Below are 24,167 nucleotides of genomic sequence, written 5' to 3' on the forward strand. Positions count from 1 at the left end.
CGCGATTCAACGCAGGAAATTTTGGATGCACTCATTGCTCAGAACGCAAAAGGAAAAGGTGGCACCTGGAGCATCAGGTACAGGTGCATGTTGACCGGAGAAATATTAAAATGCTGCTTGAAAGAAACTTTAATACGAAATGTGTCATTCACAAGTGGACATGCTGTTGCAAGAGGTTTCTAGCACCCTGGCGTTTATCATTTAGGGCATTGAGTATAGAAGTTGTTGTGTTATGTTGCAGCTGTACATGATGTTGACAAGGCCGCACTTGGTGAACTGTGTTGTGTTCTTGGGTCACCCTGTTACATGAAAGATATAGGGAGGTTGAGCAGGCTAGGACTTTTTAGAGTACAGGAGACTGATGGATGATTTGATAGAGATGTATAAAATCATGAGGGGAATAGATAGGGTGAAAGCACAGTCACTTTCCCAGGATTGGGAATCTCAAACTAGAAGGTGAGAGCGGAAAGATTTAAATCAGAACGTGAGGGACAACCTTTTCCTCACAGAGGATGGTACATATATGGAACGAGTTGCCAGAGGAAGTGGTTGAGGCATGCAGAATAACAACATTTCAAAGACATTTGAATACGTACATGGAGAGGAAAGCTTGAGTGGAATATGAATCAAATGTGGAAAAATGGAACTAGCTTAGATAGGCATCTTGGTTGGCATGAATGAATTGGGCCGAAGGGTATGTTTCCATGCTGTATGATTCCATATTTATATGACCCATGCTCTGCAGGCAGGTCAGTGCAAACTGCAGAAGGAAAGTTGTAACAGTTGTGAGACTATCACTAACTGGAAGACAAAGCTAAGCAGTGCTCCAACACACAACGGTGGCAAAGTAGCGTGGCTGGAAGAGCTGCTGCCCACAGTACCAGAGACTCGGGTTCGATCCTGACTTTGCACGTTGTTTGCACGTGATCACTGTGACCATCAGGGTTTCCTCCAGATAGGGAGGGATGAGAAAGTGGGATAACATGGAACAAGTGTGAATAAGTGATCGATGGTCGGTGGGCTGAACAGCCTGTTTCCACACTGTACTCTAAACTAAACATCTTCTATCTGTCTTGACATTCCTGCAGCTCCTTTAATGCCTTTGGGAGGTGATAGTGAATGTGCATGAGCTAGGCACAGAGGGCTTATAATACCAGAGAAAATCCTGCAGCTAGTTTAGTTTGGGTTACAGACAGAAAATGCTGAAAATACTTTGCAGTTCAGGTGATGTCTGTGGAGGGAAAACCAGTGAATGTTTCAGACACTGGAAACTGGGCAGCACAGTGGCGCAGCGGTTGACGTTCTGCCTTACAGCGCCAGAGACCCGGGTTCGATCCTGAGTAGGTGTGCTGTCTGAAAGGAGTTTGTATGTTCTCCCGATGACCGCGTGGGTTTTCTGCACGTGCTCCGGTTTTCTCCTATACTCCAAAACCGTGTAGGTTAATTGGTTTCTGTAAATTGTTAAATTTCCCTAGTGTGTTGGATAGTGCTAATGTACGGGGTGATCGCTGGTCAGTGCGGAATAGGTCGGCTGAAGGGCCTGTTTCCACGGTGTATCTCTAAAGTCTAAAAAGTAAAGTCTAAAGAAGCAGAGTGCGGCTGTGGCAAGGAACAAGAGGACGGGCCTGTGACTGAAGGGCACCGATTTCGTGCCCACTATTGGTGGCAGTAAGTAGTCTGTACCGTTGATAAGGTCGAGGTAGCCGTCACACAGCACGGCCACTGGTGATAATCTCCTGTGTTCAGTATCAGAGTCCAGGCTCTCGATAACCAACAGCTCATAGTTCAGCCCAAAGCACTTGTAGCCCTGCCAGTCGGACATGTAGGTACATGAGGAATCTCGGATAATCCCTGTGGGAACAAAATAAAAGGAGATGTAAAAACATTAAAGGGAATTACTCACAGGGGATACCACAATCTGAACACTCACACATCATTCCATCTTCAAATGTAAGATGCCAAACAGTGCACTCTTTACACAGGGATTATACAACATGGCTGGAGTCCATTCAGCCCAGCATAGTCGTGATGGCTCTCCAAATGATCCTCTCCCAGACTCTCTCCCTCCAGCTCTGCCGGTCCTAACACTTTCCAGTCATTCCCTGATGGTCTGAAATCTCCTGTTGACTGTTCCCACTGTCTGTTCAGTCAGCAGATCACAGATCACGGCATCTCACTGCCCCAAAACATTCATAGCTCCTCTGGGTAAGTTTGCAAAATATTTCAGATTTGTCCTCCGGTTACCAACTCTCCATTCACTGGAAATAATTTCTCCCTCTAAGCCATTTTAGCTCCATTTTCCCTGCACTTCTGCACAGAGAACCACCTTGGATTTAGCCAACCCTTTTTCTTCAGTATGAGTGACGTGGCATCTGCCACAGAGGCTGTACACTAGACCTGGGTGCAGAGGACAGGGGAGTGGATGAGGAAATATCTCGGGCCCAACTGGCTCTTGTGGTTGATATCTGGAACTCACTGTCAGAGAAGATGATGGAATCAGATGCAATCACCATGTTGGACAATTGCAATCAGTACTTTGGATAGATGCAACCACTATATTGGATAGGTACTTGAATAGGCAAGCTAAAGAGGAATATGGACCTAATGCAAGCAGGTGACATTAGTGTAGGTTGGTAAAAAAGATCAATAATTACGTGTTGGGCTGAAGGGCCTGTTTACGTGCTGTGACTATAACTTTCCATCAGGCAGAAAGTGGGGCTACCTTCTCCCGGGAATCAGAGCCCCCTATCCGCAGCTGACCATCTCCTCCCTGCACCCTTTCCTATTAACCTCACTGCCCTGAATTTTCCAATCATTCACACCAAATCCCATTGCTGTTGGAAACACTCAGCAGGTCGTGGAGAGAAGCAGAGCCGATGTTTCAGGTTGCTGACCCTTCTGGCCTGGTTCTGGCCTGGATCATACACTCTGCTTCTCCGACCACCATCCAACACTTCTCCGACCCCTGGCCAACCCAGCCGTGACAAATGTGCTTCTGACCTTTATGTGGTGCAACCTGGGACACAGGAATGCGGCTTCCGTTTAGGGAAGTCAGCAAGACCTTTGGGATCCGGTAATCGCCGAGCCCACGGCGCTTGTCGCCATTCCATTCGTACTCCGACTGCGGGATGACTGCTCCCACTCTGTCCAGGAATGAGCCGTCCAGATCTTTCAGCATGGTCTTCTTCTTGCCATCGCAGTCCATGTCGACGCAGTCGCTGGGGTTTACTTTGCTGAGAAACAAACAAGGCTGATGGGCTGACCGTCCCAGCAAAGGCACAGCGATAGCTGAGCCCAGGAACCCAAAGCCTCCAACCCAAACATGGACTCAGTTTCTCTTTCCTGATGCTGCATGATGGTTGAGAGTTTCCAGCATTTTTATTTTGGGTTTCCAGCATCTGAGGTTCCTCTGATTGTAATTTTGCTGGAAACCCAAGCCCTGGCCAGTCAATGCCCAGGGTGTTGGGGTCTTTGGGGATTCCAGATCCAAATGAAAGCACAGGCAGTGCGTAGACTGGAATGGGACCATTAGAATAGTGGTGTGGAGGGGGAGGGGGTATTTTAGAAACGCACACCGTTCTGCCTGTGTGCACTATCACCAACACAGCCAATCCACAGGTACCCAGATAGGTAACAGCCCTCCCCATGAGACCCCACTGGAGAGGGTGAAGCAGGGTCAACTCTGCCTGTTAATTGTTGAGGGTGGTGGTTTAGTGGCCGGTGTACTGACGGTGTGAGGAGTTTTCTGTGAGTGGAATCACAAAGACCAAGAATGAACAACTAACAGAGACTCAACCAAAATTAAAGCAGGAAACTGACGGGGGGGGGGGGGGGGGGGGGGGGGGAGGGGGGGGGGGGTGAAGAGGGCTTGGGAGAGAAGGGACCAATCGGCAAGTCAGGCAGTAATGAGGAGGAGGAAATAGAGTCAATGTTTCAGGTCCACAGAATGAATGGCAATGAACTAAGAGGGTTCCCTTCCCAACTCGCAACCATGACCCCCACCACACCAAAGGTGGTACCATGGCCTCAGTCGTAATGCCCTCCTCCTCCCCCCAACTGTGATCCTCTCTCCACCCCAATCATGACCCCCTCCTCGGCAACCATGACCTCCCCTCTCCCCCAACCGTGACTCCCCTCTCCCCAATGGTGACAACCCCCACCACTCTCCAACTATGACACCCATCTCTTACCAACTGCCTCGACCCCCCCTATGCCCAACCATGACGACCCCCACCACTCTCCAACTATGACCCCCCTCTCTCACCAACCACCTCGACACCCCCTCTCCCCAATCATGACCCCCACCCCTCTTCAACCATGCCCCCCACTTTCTCATCAACCACGACTGCCCCTCCCTCTCCAACCGTGACCCCCCCCTTTCCCCAATTGCGGCGTCTCTCCTCTCCCCAACCTTCACACCCCTCTCCTCACCAGAGACTATCAATGGTTCCCACCAACAGTCAGTCTGTGGGCTCTGAGGTTTAAAGCCCCCATGTAACAGCCCCCAACTCACTTGACATTAGGCCTGTGTATGAAGACCTTTCCCCGCTCCTCACTCTGGGCGACAGTGATCCCCTTCAGCAGGATCGGGTGCTGCAGGTCCTCATTGTTTGGGTTACTGATAAACATGACGTTCAACTTCTGGAAACATACACCCCGAAAACCCACAAATGTCGTATCTTTGGGGAAAGAAATGGCAGTAACGTTGACGCATTGACAAGCGGTGAACAGAACAAAGATGGCACAGACCGTCTGGCCCGTCAACTGGTCCCTCCCGGATTTCTCCCTGGGGGTCCCAGGGGATGGCGTACGACCTCCACTGTCCCAAAGCACAACCACTCACTTCACGCTACTCCAATCTCTTTCAACCCATCTGCAGTTCCTTTCTTCACAACCTATTAACCCACATGTTAAAACCAGAGCAACCGGGGAAACCCTTGGGGTTGCAAGGAGAACTTGCAAACTCCACACAGGCATCCCCGAGTGATGATCACTGGAGATGTGACCCAGCAGTTCTACCTGCTGCACCACAGTGTCGCCCTCATCACTGCATATCACAGCTGCAGCCTTTGGAACTGTCTTCACTTACTCTGCACCATCATCAGTCCACTTATGGCAGGGTAGCTCGTCAGCACGGTGTAGAGAGGTGGATGGTTGCTCGCTGAAGCAAACGTTGGCCAGCAGATTCCACTTCTTCCTGCTGCAGGGAAACGGGACCATAGATTAATCTCCAGCCTCCCGGCAAGCCCACTTTCAATCATCCTTTGAAAAGACTGTCCTTACCCCAACTGCTCCCTGCATTGTTTGAAGCAGAGTTATCACGCTGAACATCTGAGCAATTGAAGCCAGGACTAACTCCGACCACCAAAGCATTCTATAGGAAAACAAATATCAACATGGGATTAGCAGGATTTTATTGGGATTATCTGTACATTATGAAACTATGGGATCAACGTTTTATTTTTACACAGGATAACCCTGGATGATTTCCTTGTTAGTTGGGGAAAGATCAAAGTCCATCCAACGTCATGGTCAAAGGGGGCTTATTGATTACAGAAAGGGATCCCCAACAGACCCAGTTGGTAGAACAGGGGACCAGAACTCCATGGATCCCTTTCCTCCCCACACAACTTGGCTTTTCTCACAATTCCTCTCAATTTATTGCCCAAATGAATTCCCTCTCATTTACACTTGAATGAATCAACATTACCTGCTCCCACCACCTTCCTATGGAACTACTTTGTCCCTTTCACTGAAATACTCCCTCAACACGAATTTCCCTCCTCATTTATTATAACGCAATTTCTGTAATGTATAAAACCATGCGCAGGGAATTTATAAACTCTCAGCAGGAATCAGCCACCTCCTTCAGCCCACACAGTACATTGAGCAAGAATGAGCAGGTTTCATTCGGCAACCCTTCACAACTCTTCTTGCACTACCAATGGATATGTTTTCAAAGTGTGTTTTGTTCTAATGTCTTGCTTTTTTGCAGTCTTTTCTTTTCACTCTCATGTAGAATTTATGAGTAGTCTGTACATAATTAATGCATAATTTATGTTTTCATCTTTTTGTGTCTGAGTCTCTGTGCCTGTAATGCTGCTGCAAGCAAGGTTTCCATGGTGCCTATACATCACCATACTTGTGCATTTTATAATACTCAACTTGACTAGACAGCTTAATGCAGCAGAATAAGATGACTTACTGTAATGCATATGGTTTTATTTGACATCTGATGTGAGAGCGCTGGAGGTCCGTAAATCATTGGAAAAATACCCAATCCATTGTCCACCAGAGTCACATTGGAGACTTGCACAGAATATTCTGCCTGTAATAAGGAAAGGTTAGTTTTCATGCCGGATGAAAAATCTGCAACCCCCAACTTTTTCCTGCAGCCACAGACTTTCTGTGGCTGGTCCATTTGAGTTTCTGGTGCCCCCTGGATGATGCTGATGGTCGGTATTAGATTCTCTCTTGTTGGAGCTGGACATTATATTCGATTAGATACACACAAAATGCTGGAGTAATTCAGCGGGTAGGCTGCATCTCTGGAGAAAAGGTTTCCAAACCGAAACGTCACCTATTCCTTTTCTCCAGAGATGCTGCTTGACCTTCCAGCATTTAGTGTCTATCTTCGATATAAACCAGCATCTGCAGTTCCTTCTGACACATTATTTTCACTGATGTGGCCCGAATGCTACATGTCACTGGTCATCATTGCCCAACTGCTGTATACATTTAGCAGTGTGCAGACATGGGCTGCTTCAATTTCTGAGGGGTTGTGGATTAGATGGAACATTGTGCAATCTTCAGACAACATCTGCATCTTATTACGATAGGAGGAAGATAGGGTGGCACAGTAGCGCTGTGGTGGGATTGCTGCCTTATAGTGCCAGAGACCTGGGTTAAATCCTGACTTTGGGTGCTATCTATATGGAGTTTGTACGTTCTCCCTATGACTGTGTGGGTTTTCTCCGGGTGCTCCGGTTCCCTCCCACATTCCAAATACGTGCAGGTTTGTAGGTTAATTTAGTTTTGGTAAAAATTGTAAATGATCCCTTGTGTGTAGGATAGTTCTATTGTACGAGATGATTGCTGGTCATCACAGACTTAGTGAGCTGAAGGGCCGGTTTCTGCGCTGTATCTCTAAAGTCTAGAGTAAAATCTAAAGTCGAATCATTGGTGGAGCAATGAGAAAAGATTGAGCCCTGCACACTGCCTAAACCGTGCCGCTGTAAGGCTCTAAGTGCTCTCTGTATTTCCATAAATCACCAGTCTCCACTTTAAATATATGTGATATCCGAGCATCCTCGGAGGTAGAGAATTTCAGTGGATTTACAACCCATCCTGGTTCAGAATGTGGCCCCTGGTTCAAGACTCCAGCTTTGGCAGAGCTTTGGAAGAGATGGCTGCTCTCCTGTTCATCCCATTGAAAACCTTGTTTCAATGACATAACTTCTCATTCATCTGAACTCCAATCTTTCTAAATCTGGATGAACAGGACAACCCCTCGTCCCAGGACCTAGTCCAGTGTGCTTGTGTTACACCATTTCCAAGGCGAGCTGATTCAGAGACAGAAAGAGCCCACAGCACTGCAGTTGAGGTTCCACAGAGGCGTTATACAGACCTCAGTGGCACAGTGGTAGAGTTACTGCCTTGGAGCGCCAGAGACCTGGGTTTGATCCTGTCTAAGGGTGCTGAGTTTGCATGTTCTCTCTGTGACCGCATGGGCTTTCTCCGGGTGCTCCGGTTTCCACCCACATTCCAAAGACGTGCAGGTCTGCAGGTTACTTGGTTTCTGTAAATTGTCTCTAGAGTATAGGACATAGAACTAATATACGGGTGATCGCTGGTCAGCGCAGAATCAGAAGGCTGAAGGGCCTGTTTCCATGCTGTATCACTAAACTAAAACTTTCATTGGCTAAGCCTCATCCTTATGGTGTGGAATTATTTAATCCTTACCAGGTTCTCATCTGCATTGTCCACCCCTTACAAATACATCATTATCATTTAAGTAAAAGCCAAGTGTAAATGATCAGATGCTACCTGGGCTATCACTCGAGTGACCCAATCCTACTCCAAGGTCCTGTCAGTGTCAGGCAGCACTTACTGGATCATCAATGTGGTACAAATGTTCCCCTTCACATCTACTGAGCAAGAAGCTCCCAAGATGAATTCTTACCTGGAAGTAGATGCCATAGTCCTGGCATTGCCACACTGTGAATCCTTGGATAAGGGAGCAGTTGGGAGGGCCACCTTCATTCATGTAAACACCAATCCGACCTCCACGGACCTCGTTATCAGTCCAAGGCTCAATGGGATTTGGTCGTCCTGCAGAACAGCAGTAGTTACATCCTTCAAGTGGTTTATGCATTCCCTGGCCTGCACAGGCTACCCTGCATGAAACCCCAAACCAACACAGTCTGAACTATGCGCAGAGCCCCCAGCCTGCACAGGCTGGCCCCCGCCTAACACAAACCACCAGCCCACACAGACTGCCTTGCAAGGACGCTCTGTTCAGCAGCTACCTTGTTTGAGAACTCTTACTCAAGTTTCCTACTGGCCTGAAAGTGCTCTTTGTTCTTGTACTGCCTCGCCCCACACCACACTCTCTCCTGACTCACCACTGCCTTCTGCTCAACAGCTCCTTGCACCTCAGTCTCCCTACCCCAAATGGAGACCATTCGGCCCTCGAACCTGACCCAGGTTCTGGGGAGATGATGACTGATATTTTCCCATTCTAGTGGCTCTCTATCTTCCTTGCCCCTTGTGGGCCAAGGAGAGTCAAAGCCTTCAGATACCAGGAACACAGGAGGTGCTCAGTCTGTTGCCAAGCACCAAAATAGATGGGTGATAAACCCATTCTTCCTTCGTTGCCTTCTCCCTCAACTAAGCAACAATGTCCCTGTTAGTTTAGTTTGCAGATCCACTTCTGGGACCGACGTGCAGAGCCGCCTGACCTGGGCGCCTTCTTGCAATCGTTCATTTGTTCACTCCCCGACTTGAGAACCAATGGTCCTGTCCCGGAAACTCTCAGGGTTTCTGCAAAGTACCATCATAGTTCAATCCCTGAAGCCACAAGGTTTTAGGAATTTGATACAGGAACCCACCCCTCTCCAAGCCCCATGGTCTGATAGCGGAGGCTCGTACGTTCCTCCTTCCATATCGTGTGCGCCTGCTTCCCGACGGCCAGATGGGCATCGGTAACGTGTTCACCAGAGGCAGTGACATTGAGACTCACCGGGACAAGGTTCTCCATTAATGCGGTAACCCAACTGCTCAGAGCCCACAACTATGTTCTCCTGAAGCACAGTGTCAGAGCCTTTGTCCACCTGGAAAGCAAGAAACATTGACATTGACATTGACAAGGGGTAAGGTGTGAGGCAGAATGTGTGGAGCTCAGCACAGTGTGCCCTCCACACCCAGGGCTTGTCACTAACTGCAGCCTTGAGACATCATCGACCACAAGTCCAGACTGCTCTCTGATCATGGGGGGGTGAGGTCAGAGGCTGGGCTGGGAACTACTGTCGGCAGGGCAAGAGCTGCCGAACTGGGCAAATAGTTTGCGTAATAATAGGGAGGGATAGGAAGGAGAGAGGGAAAGAAGGAGGAGGTTGCTGCCATCCCTGGCCACCAGAACACGAGCTGGGACTGTACTGGGAGGCGATTACTGTGCTGGGTCTTTGGGGGTAGTGCGTTCCCTAGACCAGGACAGCACAAGGACCCGGGGTCCATGTGTGTGTGTGTCCCTGGGTCAGGGGCTGTGCGAGAGGTCCCTGGGTTAAGGAATTACTCAGGTTGGAGCAGTGCCCAGGAACCTGGGTATTCCTGCTTATCATGAGAAAGGGAAGCTTGAAGGGATGCTGAATCCCTCTCAACACCCCCCGCCCCCCCCCCCCCCACACCTCCCACCATTCCCACAACGCTGGCAAACCTCGATTGCTGCTGTCCAGGAGTATTGAAACACTGCCGACTTGCTGAGAACCACAAGGTTCCTCCTCACGCGGTTCCTGCTCCCCCACACCTTGATACCTGGAAAAGTGAGGGAATGCATTGAACCCATCGGCGGTTCGGAAGTCATTCTTATGAAGGGCATCGCCAGAGACAACATGAAAAACCGCACGTGGGCATCCTATCCTGAGAGTTGTACCTCAGACCAAACCTCGACTTTCTGAGATGATCAGATTTTCCTCAGACTTCAGCCCTTCAACTGCCATTCAGTCAAACCACGGCTGATCTACTTTATCCCCACTAGCTCCAAATCCCCAATTTCAACCAGACGCCATTAGATCCTGCCTTCGGTGTAGAGTGACTGAGGTTGTGCTGTGTGTGGAGGAGAGCATCTCCCTTTTGCTTGAAGAAATCTCTCCTCATCTTTGCCCTGAATAGTTGCTTCTTAATCGAGATTGACCCCTGAATCTAGACCCCCAGGATGTCCCATCCAACATCCTCCCATGAAAGACTTCTGTTTCAATGAGACCTCTCATTCTTCTAAAGTGTTAGTTTCATCTCTCCACATACGTTATTCCCTCCATTGTATGTCTATCTGTCTGTGGGTAGACCAGTCCTGCACGGTCATCCAGATGTAGCCCCACCAGACACCAAGATAATTGGCTCTATGCCTGTAACTCTATGCCTGTAACTCCAATCTTATTGTCAATGCACCATTCTCCTTCTCAACTGCTGCATTTAAAACCCTGAAGAAGGGTCTCTACCTGAAACGTCACCCATTCCTTCTCTCCAGAGGTGCTGCCTGTCCCGCTGAGTTACTCCAGTATTTTCTGTCTACCTTTGATTTAAATCAGCATCTGCAGTTCTTTCCTACACACATTGTCCGTTCCACTGTAAAATCTCATCAGGGTATGTTTACTTTGAAGATATTGTCCTCCTCTCTCCGACGAGAGTTCAACGTTCTGAAGAAGGGTCTCGACCTGAAACATCACCCATTCCTTCTCTCCAGAGATGCTGCCTGTCCCGCTGAGTTATTCCAGCATTTTAGGTCTACCTTGCATTTAAAACCCTGTTGACTTCAGAAGGGAATGTTAAACTGGTCACCATCTCTCTACTAGTTTCCTCACTGTCCCCCACAAGCTCATCATCAGCCCCCAACCCACAGTCCGAGACAGAACTCCACATACCTTCCCCCAGGGTGTTATAAATGATGTTGTCATCGATGTTAAGGCCATCTGTTCCAAATACCCCAATGGCAGGAGAAAATCCACTGTGTATAGCACAGCCCTGAATGTAGGATTCATTTCTTTCGACCTGGGAGAGAACATTCCAGTCAATGCCAGGAATCAATTCCTGATGTCATGAAACAAAACGCACCAATTTCTATCCAGGAGGGTGTTTTCTCACTCTCTCCCCTTCCACTGTGTGATCAGCCCTGTCATTGTTGAATGGATCCCTCTGCCCACTCTCTCAATGGATGATCTGGGGTTCACACCCATGGGTGGGCAGAGTCTCGCAGCCTGCACCACCGACAGTAGGAGCAGAGCCCAAAGCATCAGTCTCAGCTCGGGATGGGGGCTTGGCGTCCGGTGGACTTGTTGTGTCGGAGCTGTGGGTGCCTCTGAAATCTTTCCCAATGTAGATCAAGAAACAAAACACTCCCAGTGCTGGAAATCGGAGATAAAAGAAATATATGCTACGGTTACACAGCAGGCCAGGCAGCATCTAAGATGAGATGTGTCCTCTGGTCTCTGCATTGCATTGGTTGACACCACCCTTGCTGGGACTGGGATGAAAGTGTTTGCCGCCCAGGGGGGTTGTCTATGCTCAGAACCTGCAGCCTGCTGGCCCCTGCACCCTCTCACCTGACAGTTGAAGGAAGAACACACGGTATGAGCATATAACATGGGAACTGTCACCCTGCCATACTCAGCACACCTCTAAACCTCAACACCGCTCACACCCACCTCATGAGAAGCAGGTGGGGCCAAAGCAACAGGCAGGGGTAAAGTGTGTTGAGTGATTGACTGTGTGTAAGGGTATCTGATGCAAGCACCCTGGACAGCATGCAGGGGAATCCTCTGCAAATACTCTGGGCTGCGTGCAGGGAATCTGGTGTGACGGATGCTTTGTCCAAATTCCCAACTTTCACATTTAGGGAAGCTTTTCATTAGGGAGCATGAACAGAAAAACCAGAAAAAATGTAAAGATTCCTTGCACAAACCTGGCCGAGGTTGAGAAAGGCCACAGAGTACCGCGGGTCAAAGTAATCGATGTAGCCCATCTGGCCACTGTGGTAGAATTCAACATCCTTTATTCTGGCGTAACCTAGGCAACATACACAAAATACGAACCTTAATTATATCACTAAAGCTTGATTCCTTCCGTCAACCTGCAAATTGATTCCAATAGGATGTTCATTGGGCCGGGATGGAAAAGGAAGGTGACAATTTACTGATTAGGAGGAAGGATCTCAATCTACGTCAGGTCAGGGCACCAGCCACACCCTGAAACCCCAAGATGTCAGCTGCTGCTTGAGTACGAATATTGTTGGTCAAAGCTCAGCCAGACACATGGACAAAATGTGGCCACACTGCTAGGGTAATGCAGAGGGAGTGCCCACCCGGCTGAGGGTCGGCACCAGGGGGGCAGCGCACCGGGGAAAGGGCAACACCTAGAGAGGGGTCTGAATCCCACTACTCTCCAAGGCCCGGACCACCTTCCTCCCCTCTCCCAGGATTCGTCCTGTAACTTAGCCCACAGGACCAAACTCCAGCACCCTCCTTTCCCAGAGGATTGGAGACCAGCGGTGTGTTCCCCTGTACCACACCCCCAACGCTACTCGGTCCGATGACAGGACAACACCTACTGACAACAGCTACCCTCTCGGTCAACCTCCCTCCCAGCACCTCCCTCCAGAAAACCCCTCTCACGGTGAGTCTCTGTGCAGCTTTCCAGGGGAGAAAGGAACAAGAGCAGGGATACCTTTGACCTCAAAGTCGTTGTAGAAGAAGGAACTGATCAACACACGGGCCCCGAACTTCTGCTCCTGCCAGTTGTCATGATCGTGTCCCACAATCCTGATGTTTCGACTCAGGAGGCCAACATCTGCTGCCAGGCTGTAGCGCCGGGCTCCTCCGTTCACTTCATACATCTCCACTGGAATAAGAACAAACTCCAGTCACACTGGCGCCCGGACTAGGAACAGCTGCGGATGCAGCCCACACACTGGCTTTGGGCACGGACCCCCGCTGCGGGGGTCCTGACCGCCGTCCCGGTGTGCGGGGCCCTGACCGCCGTCCCGGTGTGCGGGGGTCCTGACCGCCGTCCCGGTGTGTGGGGCCCTGACCATTGTCCCGGTGTGCGGGGCCCTGACCGCCATCCCGGTGTGCGGGGCCCTGACCGCCGTCCCGGTGTGCGGGGGCCCTGACCGCCGTCCCGGTGTGCGGGGGTCCTGACCGCCGTCCCGGTGTGTGGGGCCCTGACCATTGTCCCGGTGTGCGGGGCCCTGACCGCCGTCTCGGTGTGCGGGGGCCCTGACCGCCGTCCCGGTGTGCGGGGGTCCTGACTGCCGTCCCGGTGTGTGGGGCCCTGACCATTGTCCCGGTGTGCGGGGCCCTGACCGCCGTCCCGGTGTGCGGGGCCCTGACCGCCGTTCCAGCTGCGGGGGCCCTGACCGCCGTCCCGGTGTGCGGGGGCCCTGACCGCCGTCCCGGTGTGCGGGGCCCTGACCGCCATCCCGGTGTGCGGGGCCCTGACCGCCGTCCCGGTGTGCGGGGCCCTGACCGCCGTCCCGGTGTGCGGGGCCCTGACCGCCGTCCCGGTGTGCGGGGGCCCGTGCCCGCGGCCGAGTGTGAGGTCTGTGCCCGCAGGTGGGATACGGGGTTTACGCCCACAGCTGGTAGGTAGTGTGCCGTTCATCTAAGCCCATCCCATTTGCCAGCCCATCTGCCCCATATCCCTATAAACCTTTCCTATCCACAAACTGGACCAAAATGTCTTAAATGTTGTAATTGTATCCACCTCCACCACTTTCTCCGACAGCCAATTAAACAGACCCAACATGCTCTGCGTAGAAAATTTGCTCCCCAGGTCCTCTTTACAGCTTTTCTGATACTGATCGTACAGGGGTACTGATTGAGAATGATCAGTCATGATCACATTGAATGGCGGTGCTGGCTCGAAGGGCCGAATGGCCTCCTCCTGCACCTATTGTCTATTTCCGCCACCTCTAACCTGTGGTCTTGAGGTTTCTGATGAAAGGGGTAGGGCAGGTCTAAGGAGGAGAAGAAATCTCTTGGAAGCCCAAGGTTTCCAGGCGATGCTGTCATCAGGAAAATCAGTGGGGAGTTCAGAAGGAAATTCCTTCCTGAGGGGGGGAAATCTGGATTTGCTCTCAGAGTCAGGAATCACGAGAAGAGGGGATTCAGGAAAAGGAAGAAAAGAGAGTGGTGGAATGGGGATGGGAGGACGGACAAGAGATGCTGATTGAGCCGAATGGACTGCCATATTGCCGTATATACATAACTCTGTGTATGTCCCAGCCATCCCTCACAGTGCTCCCAGCCCCTAGCGGTGCCTGGCATGGAGGTACGTGTTGTGTGACCAGGGCACTCACCCAAGTGTGTGAAGGAGAGAGGCTGATTCAGCAGCAGAGTTCTACCGTCCAGCGAGACGGAGAGGATGGTCCGAGACTCCGACTGCTTGGCATCACGGCAGGTGCTCGTCAGTAGAATCCGATCGCCCTCCTGCCAGAGAGAACAAATGTTAGCTGCATCAGCACAAGTGTACAGCCCCAGGTACCCTAGAGACTGGAATGGAGCAGAGATGTGCAGACTTCTGACCCTTGATCATCAACTCAGTTTGAAGGTTGTGGATCACAGGTCGTCCACTGTGGCGGAGGAGGGGGGAGAGAGAAGGGTAGAGTAGATCTGAGGAGGGGGGAGAGAGAAGGGTAGAGTAGATCTGAGGAGGGGGGAGAGAGAAGGGTAGAGTAGATCTGGGCCCTGGGAGCAAAGAAGGGAAGAGGAGAGTGGGGAGTGGGCTGGTATCTAGGGATGGAGATTGAGGAGGGTGGCGAGTGAGGAGAAGGGAGTCGAGTAGATCTGGGTCCTGGGAGCAAAGGAGAGAGAGTGAGAGTGGGTCTGAGTCTGGGGAAAGCGAGGAAGGGGTGTAGGGATTAGAGTAGATTTGGGCCCTGGGAGTGGAGGGGAAGGAGGGGGGAGGGGGAGTGGGATCTTGAGAACCGATGGACAGTGTACTTGCTCTGATGACGATTGACATGTGGAGACCACGATGCAGAGCAAGATCCCACAACAGTGACCAGGTGAAGTGGGAACACTGGTGAAAGTCCCTGCTCTTCCTCCATGTCACCTGTGAGAGTTCATGGTGCTCCCACTTGCCATCGATCGGACAGATGATGCCACTACCTTCCCCTGTCTCTGCCTGCAGTCCACTGGTATTCTTTCCCCCCCCCTCCCTATGCATTCCCCCTCCAAACCCAGATACTGTCACTCTCCCCCCCCCCCCCCAACCCCCCTCCTCCTCCTCCCCTTCTAACCAGACCCAATGCTCAGACCCACTGTCCCCTCTGCATTCCCTTTCCATACCCAGGCATTGGCCCTCTCCCCCCCTGCACCCCCTCGCCTCCCCCACTCCTCCTCCTCCACCCCAGTGCTCAGACCCACTCCCCCCTCCCCTTCCATGCCCAGACATAGGACCTCTCCCCCCCCCTCCCCCCCCTCCCTCCAACCCCAATGCTCAGACCTGACTCTCCACACAACCTTTGTGCCCAGGCCCACACCTCCGCCCACTTCCCCCAGGGCTCAGCCCCACTCTGCCATCCCGGAGGAGAGTCCCATTCCCCTTGTCAGGAAGTTCCCAGTGGCCCGAGTCGATCTCCCGGTACCCGGCCTCCCTGACCGTACCTGCCAATCGACGGGGGCTGCTAGCGTCAGGTTGAGGGAGCCCACCGGTGCTGTCACACCCAGCTTGGTCCTGTAGAGCTGGTGGGGAATCCCGTGAAGCTCCAGTCCTCCAAACACGCCTGCAGAACCGGAGAGAAGCAACGACAGGGAGCTCAGGCTCCCGAACTTCGGAACAAGCGGCTCCCGTGTTCAACACTAGGCCCCGATGAGATTGGGACAGGAAGCGAAAGCCAGAAACCTTCAACACAGGAGATGGTCTGGAGCCCTATCCCCAGAGACACCAGACCATGGTGTGGATGGGAGGCAACTGCCTGAGCTGGGTCACAGGACGGAGAAGGGGGCAGCAGCCATACCAGAGTTCGGTAAACATGTGTCCAGCTCCCCCCCGGCACTGGGTTATCCAGAGGATCAAATGAGCTTTGCTGCAATTACATAGATCACCGGTATGCTCACAGCTAGAGACTGGTGGGCCAACTTTCTTCACCCAACACAGAGATATTCTTGGAATGGACTGTCCCGGAGGTTTGTGGAGGCTGTCATCATTCATTCAGGATAATGAGGGAACTATGGAGGGATATGGGGCAAAGTTAGGAATATGGAGATAGATTGACCACAAAGGTGGGGAAAATGTGAGAGGCGAAATGGACCTGTGCTTCTGTTTCTGTGCTCACAGGATGTGGCTGGACGACTCGAATAAAATGTGAGGGCAGCTGAGGGAGGAGCGATGATGGGACGTGTTTCGATGTGCTGCTGAATTGACTCACCCAGCACCTTCGAACCCTGATTGGGTCCGTTCGGTAAAGGCCAATCCGGGGTCTTGTGGTCTCCTCGCAAAACGATCAACAGCTCTCCTCGGAACGGTTCCTCCAGCGTGCCAGCGATAAACCTGCCCCCCTGCCAGAAACACCAAGAGCACACTTTAGACTTATTCCACACTGACCAGCGATCACCAGGTACATTACGACTATCCTACACACTAGGCACAATTTACAATTTAACCAACGCCAATTAACCTGCAATCCTCTACTCTTTTGGAATGTGGGAGGAAACCGGAGCACCCGGAGAAAACCCACACAGTTACAGGGAGAAGGTACAATCTCCGTACAGACAGCACCCATAATCAGGATCAGCCCTGGTCTCTGGCACTGTAAGGCAGCAACTCTACCACTGCACTACTGTGCCGCCCCCCAGCATCTCACACGTCTCAGGCACTACTCTAGCACAAGACCAGAAGCAGCAGCAGCATTTGCAGGCTATAGTCTAGCTCCACTAACAACTCACCCCCTCTGTCTCGCATCCCCCCTGTCCAATCCCACTATCTTTCAGATCCTGTACACATCAATGGCCCACCCCATCCAAACCCACTCGCAGACTATGGACACGTCAATGTCTCACCAAATCTAAACCCACTCCCCTCAGACCTTGTACACAGGAATATCCCACCCCATCCAATCCCACTCTCACACCTTGCGCACCTGATCCATTCATCTAATCCCGCTCTCCCCTCGCATTTCCACCATCCCACACACTTTACCAACCGCACATTCAGTTTCTCAGAATATCTTATGTTCCTGGACTCAGCACAAGGAGCTGCCCTTTTGTTATTCTGCCTCTGCCTCTGCCTCTGCCTCCGTCTCTGCCTCTCCCTCCCCCCCCGCCTCCCAAACCCCCACCCGTCAACCACCCCGAGTACCCAACATCCACTGAGCTGTGGAAAGCAGCCAGCTCGCTCATTGTTGGGTGTGTGTTACCTGGATGGAGATGTAGGTAGCATTGAGGACGATGTTCATGTAAGACGACGAGTTGGAGCTCGATGTTTCATTCAGGTCCTTAACTTCCAAGGTGCCATATATGGTGAGTTTGTAAAGTGATGGGATCATTATGTCAATCAGAAGCCAGACCCCTGCATTACAGATATATTGATAAAGTACCCATCAACTTCCAATTCATCAATTGGCCATAAAAAGATCACAAAACTTACATTTATCAAAACAACCATCATTATTTAGATAGAACTTGCACCTGATCAACTGTCTTCCAGCTGCCCCTTATGCTAATGAAACCTAACCCCCAGGAACCTCCTTAAACCATGAGGCTCCTGACATTAGGAGGCCTTTACTAAGTTCGTAAGTTATAGGAGCAGAATTAGGCCAGTCTACTCCACCATTCAATCACGGCTGATCTATCGATCCCTCTCAACCCCATTCTCCTGCCTTCTCCCCATAACCCCTGACACCTATACTAATCAAGAATCTTTCAATCTCTGCCTTAAAAAAATCCATTGACTTGGTCTCCACAGCCTTCTGAACTGAACTTCTGACTAGTGAACTCTTGTGGTGAGATTATTTGGACCAGCTCCTACCTTTGGCTACAACCACGCTGTCACCTTCTTTGGGAACCATGAAGTTGTTTTCTGGAGAGGATTCCCAGAAGGAAGAGTTTGACCACAAACTAGAAAAGAAGAAATTTCAGAGTGAGTGGAGGCTGTGCTTTACACGACAGGTAACCAACAGCACAGGTTAATGCTGAGATTTTGAACATAGATGTGAGGGTCATGAAGGTCAGTATCAGAGGGAGTAGAATTGATTAAATTCAACAAAGAGCCAAAGGGGCAGAGGTATAAGAAAATAACTACAGATGCTGGTACAAATCGAAGGTATTTATTCACAAAACGCTGGAGTAACTCAGCAGGTCAGGCAGCATCTCAGGAGAGAAGGAATGGGTGACGTTTCGGGTCGAGACCCTTCTTCAGACTGATGTCAGGGGGGGCGGGACAAAGGAAGGATATAGGTGGAGACAGGAAGATAGAGGGAGATCTGGGAAGGGGGAGGGGAAGAGAGGGACAGAGGAACTATCTAAAGTTGGAGAAGTCGATGTTCATACCACTGGGCTGCAAACTGCCCAGGCGAAATATGAGGTGCTGCTCCTCCAATTTCCGGTGGGCCTTACTATGGCACTGGAGGAGGCCCATGACAAAAAGGTCAGACTGGGAATGGGAGGGGGAGTTGAAGTGCTCGGCCACCGGGAGATCAGTTTGGCCAACGTGGACCGAGCGCAGGTGTTGAGCGAAGCGATCGCCGAGCCTGCGTTTGGTAGAGGGGCAGAGGTAATTCTTTCTGCAGAATGATCGGTGGACAACTCTGTAGGGTTTCAAGAGGGAACAGTAAAACACTGCTTATTCTATTTATCACCAGACTGCAGCCAGTGATGGCAGGCTTGCATAGACTGAGAGACCAGGACTGTGCTTAGAGTTCAGGGTATTTTGGCAGGGCTCGAAAGGCAGGATATAGGGAGGATGTTTGTCCTGGCTGAGGAGTCAAGGACTATGGCTCACAGAATGTGACTGAAATTTTAAAGGAGATTTGCGAGGAACATATCTTATACAGAGCATGGTAGATGCCTGGAATAGACTGCCAGAGCAGGTGGTGGCAGCAGATATGACAGTGACCCTTAAGAGGTGTTTGAATAGGTGCATAAACAGGCGGGGAATAGATTAATACAGACTATGTGCAGGCAGGTGGGATTAGTTTTATTTGGCCTCATGGTTGGTGAAGACCTGGTATGCCAAAGGCCCTTTCCTGTGCCATACTGTTCTACATTCTATTTAGGACTAAGAGAATTTTATTTTACCCAGTGGGTGTAGGACTTTTGGAATTTTTGTGATTAGTTTTTGTGTGAATTTAGAGGTTGATAGATTTCTGGTTTGAGGAATACTAGGTTAGGGCAGGAAAATGGAGCTGTGGGAGAAAATCAGGAATGATCTTGATAATGGGTCTACAGGCTCGAAGGACTGAATGGCTGAACACTGCTCCTGGTTCTACTATTATTGAGAGGGTGGGTGACACAGTGTTGCTGTTGGTATAGTCGCTGCCTCGTAGCTCTGGAGACCCAAGTTCAATCCTGACCTTGTGCTGTCTGTGAGGAGTTTGCACTTCTCCCAGAGACCGCTTGGGCTTCCCCTGGGTGATCCATTTTTGTCCTGTATTCCAAAGACTTGGAGGCTAGTGGGTTAACTACCTGTTGTAAATTGTCCCTTGGTGTGCAAGTGAATGGGGGGATCTGAGGCGGAGTTGATAGGAATGTGGGGAGAGCAGGTTACAGGGAAATCAGTGGAGATGGGTGGGCTTGATGAGAGCCAGCATGGATTAAATCTGCTGAAAGGCCTCCTATATTGTAACACATATGAAGCTCAATGCATGAGGTGCAAGGTGGATATCTACATCCCACAGCCGGAGGTGAAGCAGGCGTTACCTGTATTGGGAGGTTGAGCGGTTGAATGTTTCTGGCGGAGGTGACCCAGGAGCAGTGTTCTGATAAAAGCGGCGGAATACACGAAGGTGGATGTTTACATTGACCATTGTTGGGTCCAGACTCAGCCAACGAGGGGAACCCTTTCCTGAAACTGGAACATTGCGCATTTTAGCCTCACAACAAACGACGGGAATAAAAATACTGAAGTGAACCCAATGAAAGTTTTGAGATTGTAAATGCATTCTTCTTTGCCATTAAATAACCTTTACACATGTACAGTGGGGAGCACACTGACTGATCACATTACAGCTTGGTTCAGTAAAGTGAACACCCAACAATGAAGGAGGCTGCAGAAGAGGTCAACATTGCCAAGCCCATTATTAATAGTGACCTCCATCATTCAAGGGATGTACAGGAGCACTACCTCATAGACGGCAGCTAATATCACAAAGACCCACACCACTCTGGCCATGTTCTTTTTTCACTTTCTTTAAATGTTATCATGGAAAGGAGCCTAAGAATCATTACCTCCAGGTTCAAGAGCAGCCTTTTCCCATCAACTGTTTTTTCCCCATTAACTACATATCTTGGCTTGCATTGTCATAGTCTGGTTTACCCAGTAATTTATGATGGATTTATTTGTTGTGCTGCTGCATTTAGTGTACCTGTAAAGCTGCAGCAAGAAAAAGTTAATTGCTTCAGTCCTGGGTGCATATGACAATCAAACACTCTTGACTAGAGATAGACACAAAATGTTGGAGTAACTCAGTGGGACAGGCAGCATCTCTGGAGAGAAGGAATGGGTGATGTTTCAGGTCAAGACCCTTCTTCAGACTGATCACAAAATGCTGGAGTAACTCAGCAGGACAGGTCACACCTCTGGAGAGAAGGAATGGGTGACGTTTCGGGTCGAGACCCTTCTTCAGACTGAAGAATTCCTTCTCGCCAGAGATGCTGCCTGTCCCACTGAACTACTCCAGCATTAGTGTGTCTACCTTTGGTGTAAACCAGCATCTGCAGTTCCTTCCTACAGTCTTGACTTGATTCTTGAGATAATGGCTGATCTCTCTCTAAACTGAATCAGTTTGTGACAGCAACAGTACCACGGACGACCCCCAGGTGTCACCTATGAGTCACTGTACAAGGTGGATCATGAGCAAGAAGCTGCTCTCCAGACTTCCAGCCCAGAATACAACTCCAGAAAAAAAGGAGCAGGCACGTGTCTAGCTCCCAGTTCTCCCTTTTTGACACAAAAGTAAAACAGGATGGGAGCTCAACTGCGAGATTAGGAATAGTGTTAGATCAAAGGGGGGAGATATTTCTATCGTATTAATAAACAAAAGCATTGAACTGAGGATAATTTAGAACTCAGCAGAGGACTAATGATTAAGTGAGGAGAAATAGAGATAAGAGTAAGCTTGCAGGGAACATAAAAGATGACAGTAAAAACCATGGGTATGTGAATAAAACAGATTAGTGAAGGCAAATTTACCGTCAAAAACAGGAGAACATGAAATGGCCGAGAAAAGGAGTGCAGACTAACTGAATAAATAGTTTGGGTCAGTCTACAGAAAGAAGGACATTATAAATCTCAAGATTATTGGGGTAACTTAAGATCTAGTGAGAGGAAAGAACTGAATGAAATGATTATTAGTTTGGAAGTAGTCTTCAGCAAATTGAAGGGATTAATTCTAGTCTTAACTCTAGGGTCTAAAGAAGGGTTACGACCCGAATCACCCCACTCATCGTTTTTCTCCAGTGATGCTGCTTGACCCACTGAGTTACTCCAGCTCATTGTGTCTACATGGAGGTCAATGACAGGTTCGGACAAAGTACGGAAATCAAACCCTCAAACTTGAATTGGGTCACCCACAGATTGCAGTTACCCCCAAATCCCGGGCACAGCCCCTCCACCCTGGGGTCCCCCGTGTGATCAGCTCTGTCCCACTGGCTCTGCATCCTCCTCCTGTGCCCAGCCCACCAGGCCTGGCGGCACCTGGGACAGGCGTTACTCTGCTGACCAACACCGCTCCCGATCTTACCCAGGTAGTACAAGGTCATGTTGTCTTTGTCGAAGTACCAGTCACCATTCTGGTTGTGAGCCCCATCCAGGGGCAGTAGGGAGGCATTCCGGTGCAGATCTGTGACCTGGACATGATCAGGGTGCTGAGTGAAGTTGTGGGACACAACAATATGATCGCTCTCCTGCAAAACAACACGGAAGCATTACAGACCTCACCGTGACCCGGGCATGAGCTTCCCTCTCACCCCCAACATCACATGCAAGCTGCCCTAAATCCCCCCCCCCCCCAACGCACACCCGAGCTGCTCTCGCCCGCAACTTCACACACGAGCTGCCCCCCCACCCAAAAACTCACATGACTTGCCCTCTCACTCCCCTCCACACACGTGACATCCCCACTACCCCATCAACCTTACGTGACTTGCCCTCTCATCCCCTGACATCACCTCACCCCCAATCTCACACATCACAAGCCCTTTCAGCCCTATCCTCACTCCAAGACTGGGAACGAGGAAAAAGGGTCGGTTAATGGTTTTATTTTCAGATCAACAGTCCTTGGACACCCATGTCCCAGGCTGATGGTCACCTCTCAGGGACTGATCGAGGGGAGAAATTTCCTTTGGCACAGGGTCGGCCAAGCTCTTAACAAATTAGAAAATGATATCACCCCTCCCCTTCCCTCTCTTTGGCCCAACAAGTCCATGCCATTCCCCAATTACCCAGATATACTGATTCCATTTTATTCTCATAACATTCCCATCAATTTTCCTTTGATTCTGCCACTCATCAACACACTGGGGGCAATTTACAGCAGCCAATTATTCCACCGACTCACACTTCTTTGGGCTGTGGGAGGAAACTGAGCACCTAGAGGAAATCTGCATGGATACAGTGGGGAATGTGTAAACTCCACACACGTCCAGGGTGATAACTCAGTGAAATAACCAGCTGTTCCTCAGTGTTACTGAATGGAATTGAAATGAGATGTCTTGAAGCTACCGCTATGTCTCCACTTGTAACTGACAAACAATGGGCCCCTCCCAATGAATTGATTGAAACACTGAGCAGCAGGAGGACCTTTCACTGCCTGTCACAGCCCGTCTCTGCTAGCTAGCTGCCCGACATCCCACCCCATCCCACATTGCTACCTCTTTAGCACCTTTGACCGTATGGTACTCCCTCAGCGCAATACTGGAGGGTTAGCATCAGCTTTGTGTTCTGGTCTTTCGACTGCAACGTGAAGCCCTGTCCTTGAGATCCTTCTCGTTGACTGGGTTGAACCAGCCCCGGTTGCAACAAAATCTTCCTGTCCCACCCACCCTGCCCTGGGTGACCCACTCAAACTTCTCTACGTGGTGTGCTAACACTGAGCTCTCTAACAAAGTCTTGCCAGTACCGTGAAGTGGTAGAAGGTGGCTCTATAGGAGATCTCGGTGATGTGATCAACAAGCTTGAAATGCAAATTAATGGTTTGATTGTTGGGTACGAGGGCCAACCAGTCGTGGGATGAAAGAGCACTGAATCCTGCATCAAAACATAAGGAAATCCTGGATCAGCATATCATGTTGATTAATAAACCATGCAATACATTCCACCCATCTCCCTCGTTCAGCTGTTAGGTTGCATCATAGTTTGGTTTGGGAACAGCTCTGACCAAGACCGTAAAAAAATGTAGAATCCATCACACGGACCAGACTCCCCACCACTGATTCTATCTACACTGCCTCAGATCAGCAGCCAACATAATCAAGGAACTTTCATATCCTGGTCATTGCCTTGTCTTCTTTCTCCCATCAGGCAGACTGTCTAGAAGCTTGAAAGTGCTTTCCACCAGACTCAGGAATAGCTTCGTCCAATTTGTTCTCAAGCTTCTGAACTGTCTTTCCATAAGCTAGGGTACAGTCTGGATCTTTCAAACGACCTCTTGCAGATATTGGACTTTCTGCCAGAACTGTTACACTACAATGCTCAGAACTGTATTGCACACTCTGGCATTTTGCACTGCCCATGTTTAG

The 24,167-nt window shown here is 50.2% G+C and overlaps 1 protein-coding gene across 1 annotated transcript in view; it reads right to left on the reverse strand.

Annotated features, from left to right (window-relative positions):
- The window catches only part of pkhd1l1.1 (PKHD1 like 1, tandem duplicate 1), a 137,915-nt gene that overhangs the window by 15,102 nt on the left and 98,646 nt on the right, over positions 1-24,167 (reverse strand). The window contains exons 52-71 of the mRNA XM_078398424.1: positions 23,549-23,676; positions 22,016-22,334; positions 20,130-20,274; positions 18,241-18,329; positions 17,630-17,781; positions 16,643-16,772; positions 15,879-15,997; positions 14,570-14,699; positions 12,937-13,110; positions 12,176-12,279; positions 11,139-11,265; positions 9,935-10,032; positions 9,242-9,332; positions 8,183-8,331; positions 6,206-6,328; positions 5,300-5,374; positions 5,090-5,228; positions 4,514-4,679; positions 3,001-3,233; positions 1,684-1,851 (exon numbers count right to left, since the gene is read on the reverse strand). Of these exons, the coding sequence (XP_078254550.1) occupies positions 1,684-1,851; positions 3,001-3,233; positions 4,514-4,679; positions 5,090-5,228; positions 5,300-5,374; positions 6,206-6,328; positions 8,183-8,331; positions 9,242-9,332; positions 9,935-10,032; positions 11,139-11,265; positions 12,176-12,279; positions 12,937-13,110; positions 14,570-14,699; positions 15,879-15,997; positions 16,643-16,772; positions 17,630-17,781; positions 18,241-18,329; positions 20,130-20,274; positions 22,016-22,334; positions 23,549-23,676 (2,859 nt within the window). The remainder of the gene's footprint in view (positions 1-1,683; positions 1,852-3,000; positions 3,234-4,513; positions 4,680-5,089; positions 5,229-5,299; positions 5,375-6,205; positions 6,329-8,182; positions 8,332-9,241; positions 9,333-9,934; positions 10,033-11,138; positions 11,266-12,175; positions 12,280-12,936; positions 13,111-14,569; positions 14,700-15,878; positions 15,998-16,642; positions 16,773-17,629; positions 17,782-18,240; positions 18,330-20,129; positions 20,275-22,015; positions 22,335-23,548; positions 23,677-24,167) is intronic.

This window comes from Rhinoraja longicauda, chromosome 4 (genome assembly GCF_053455715.1).
Source record: "Rhinoraja longicauda isolate Sanriku21f chromosome 4, sRhiLon1.1, whole genome shotgun sequence".
Classification (NCBI taxonomy): Eukaryota; Metazoa; Chordata; class Chondrichthyes; order Rajiformes; family Arhynchobatidae; genus Rhinoraja; species Rhinoraja longicauda.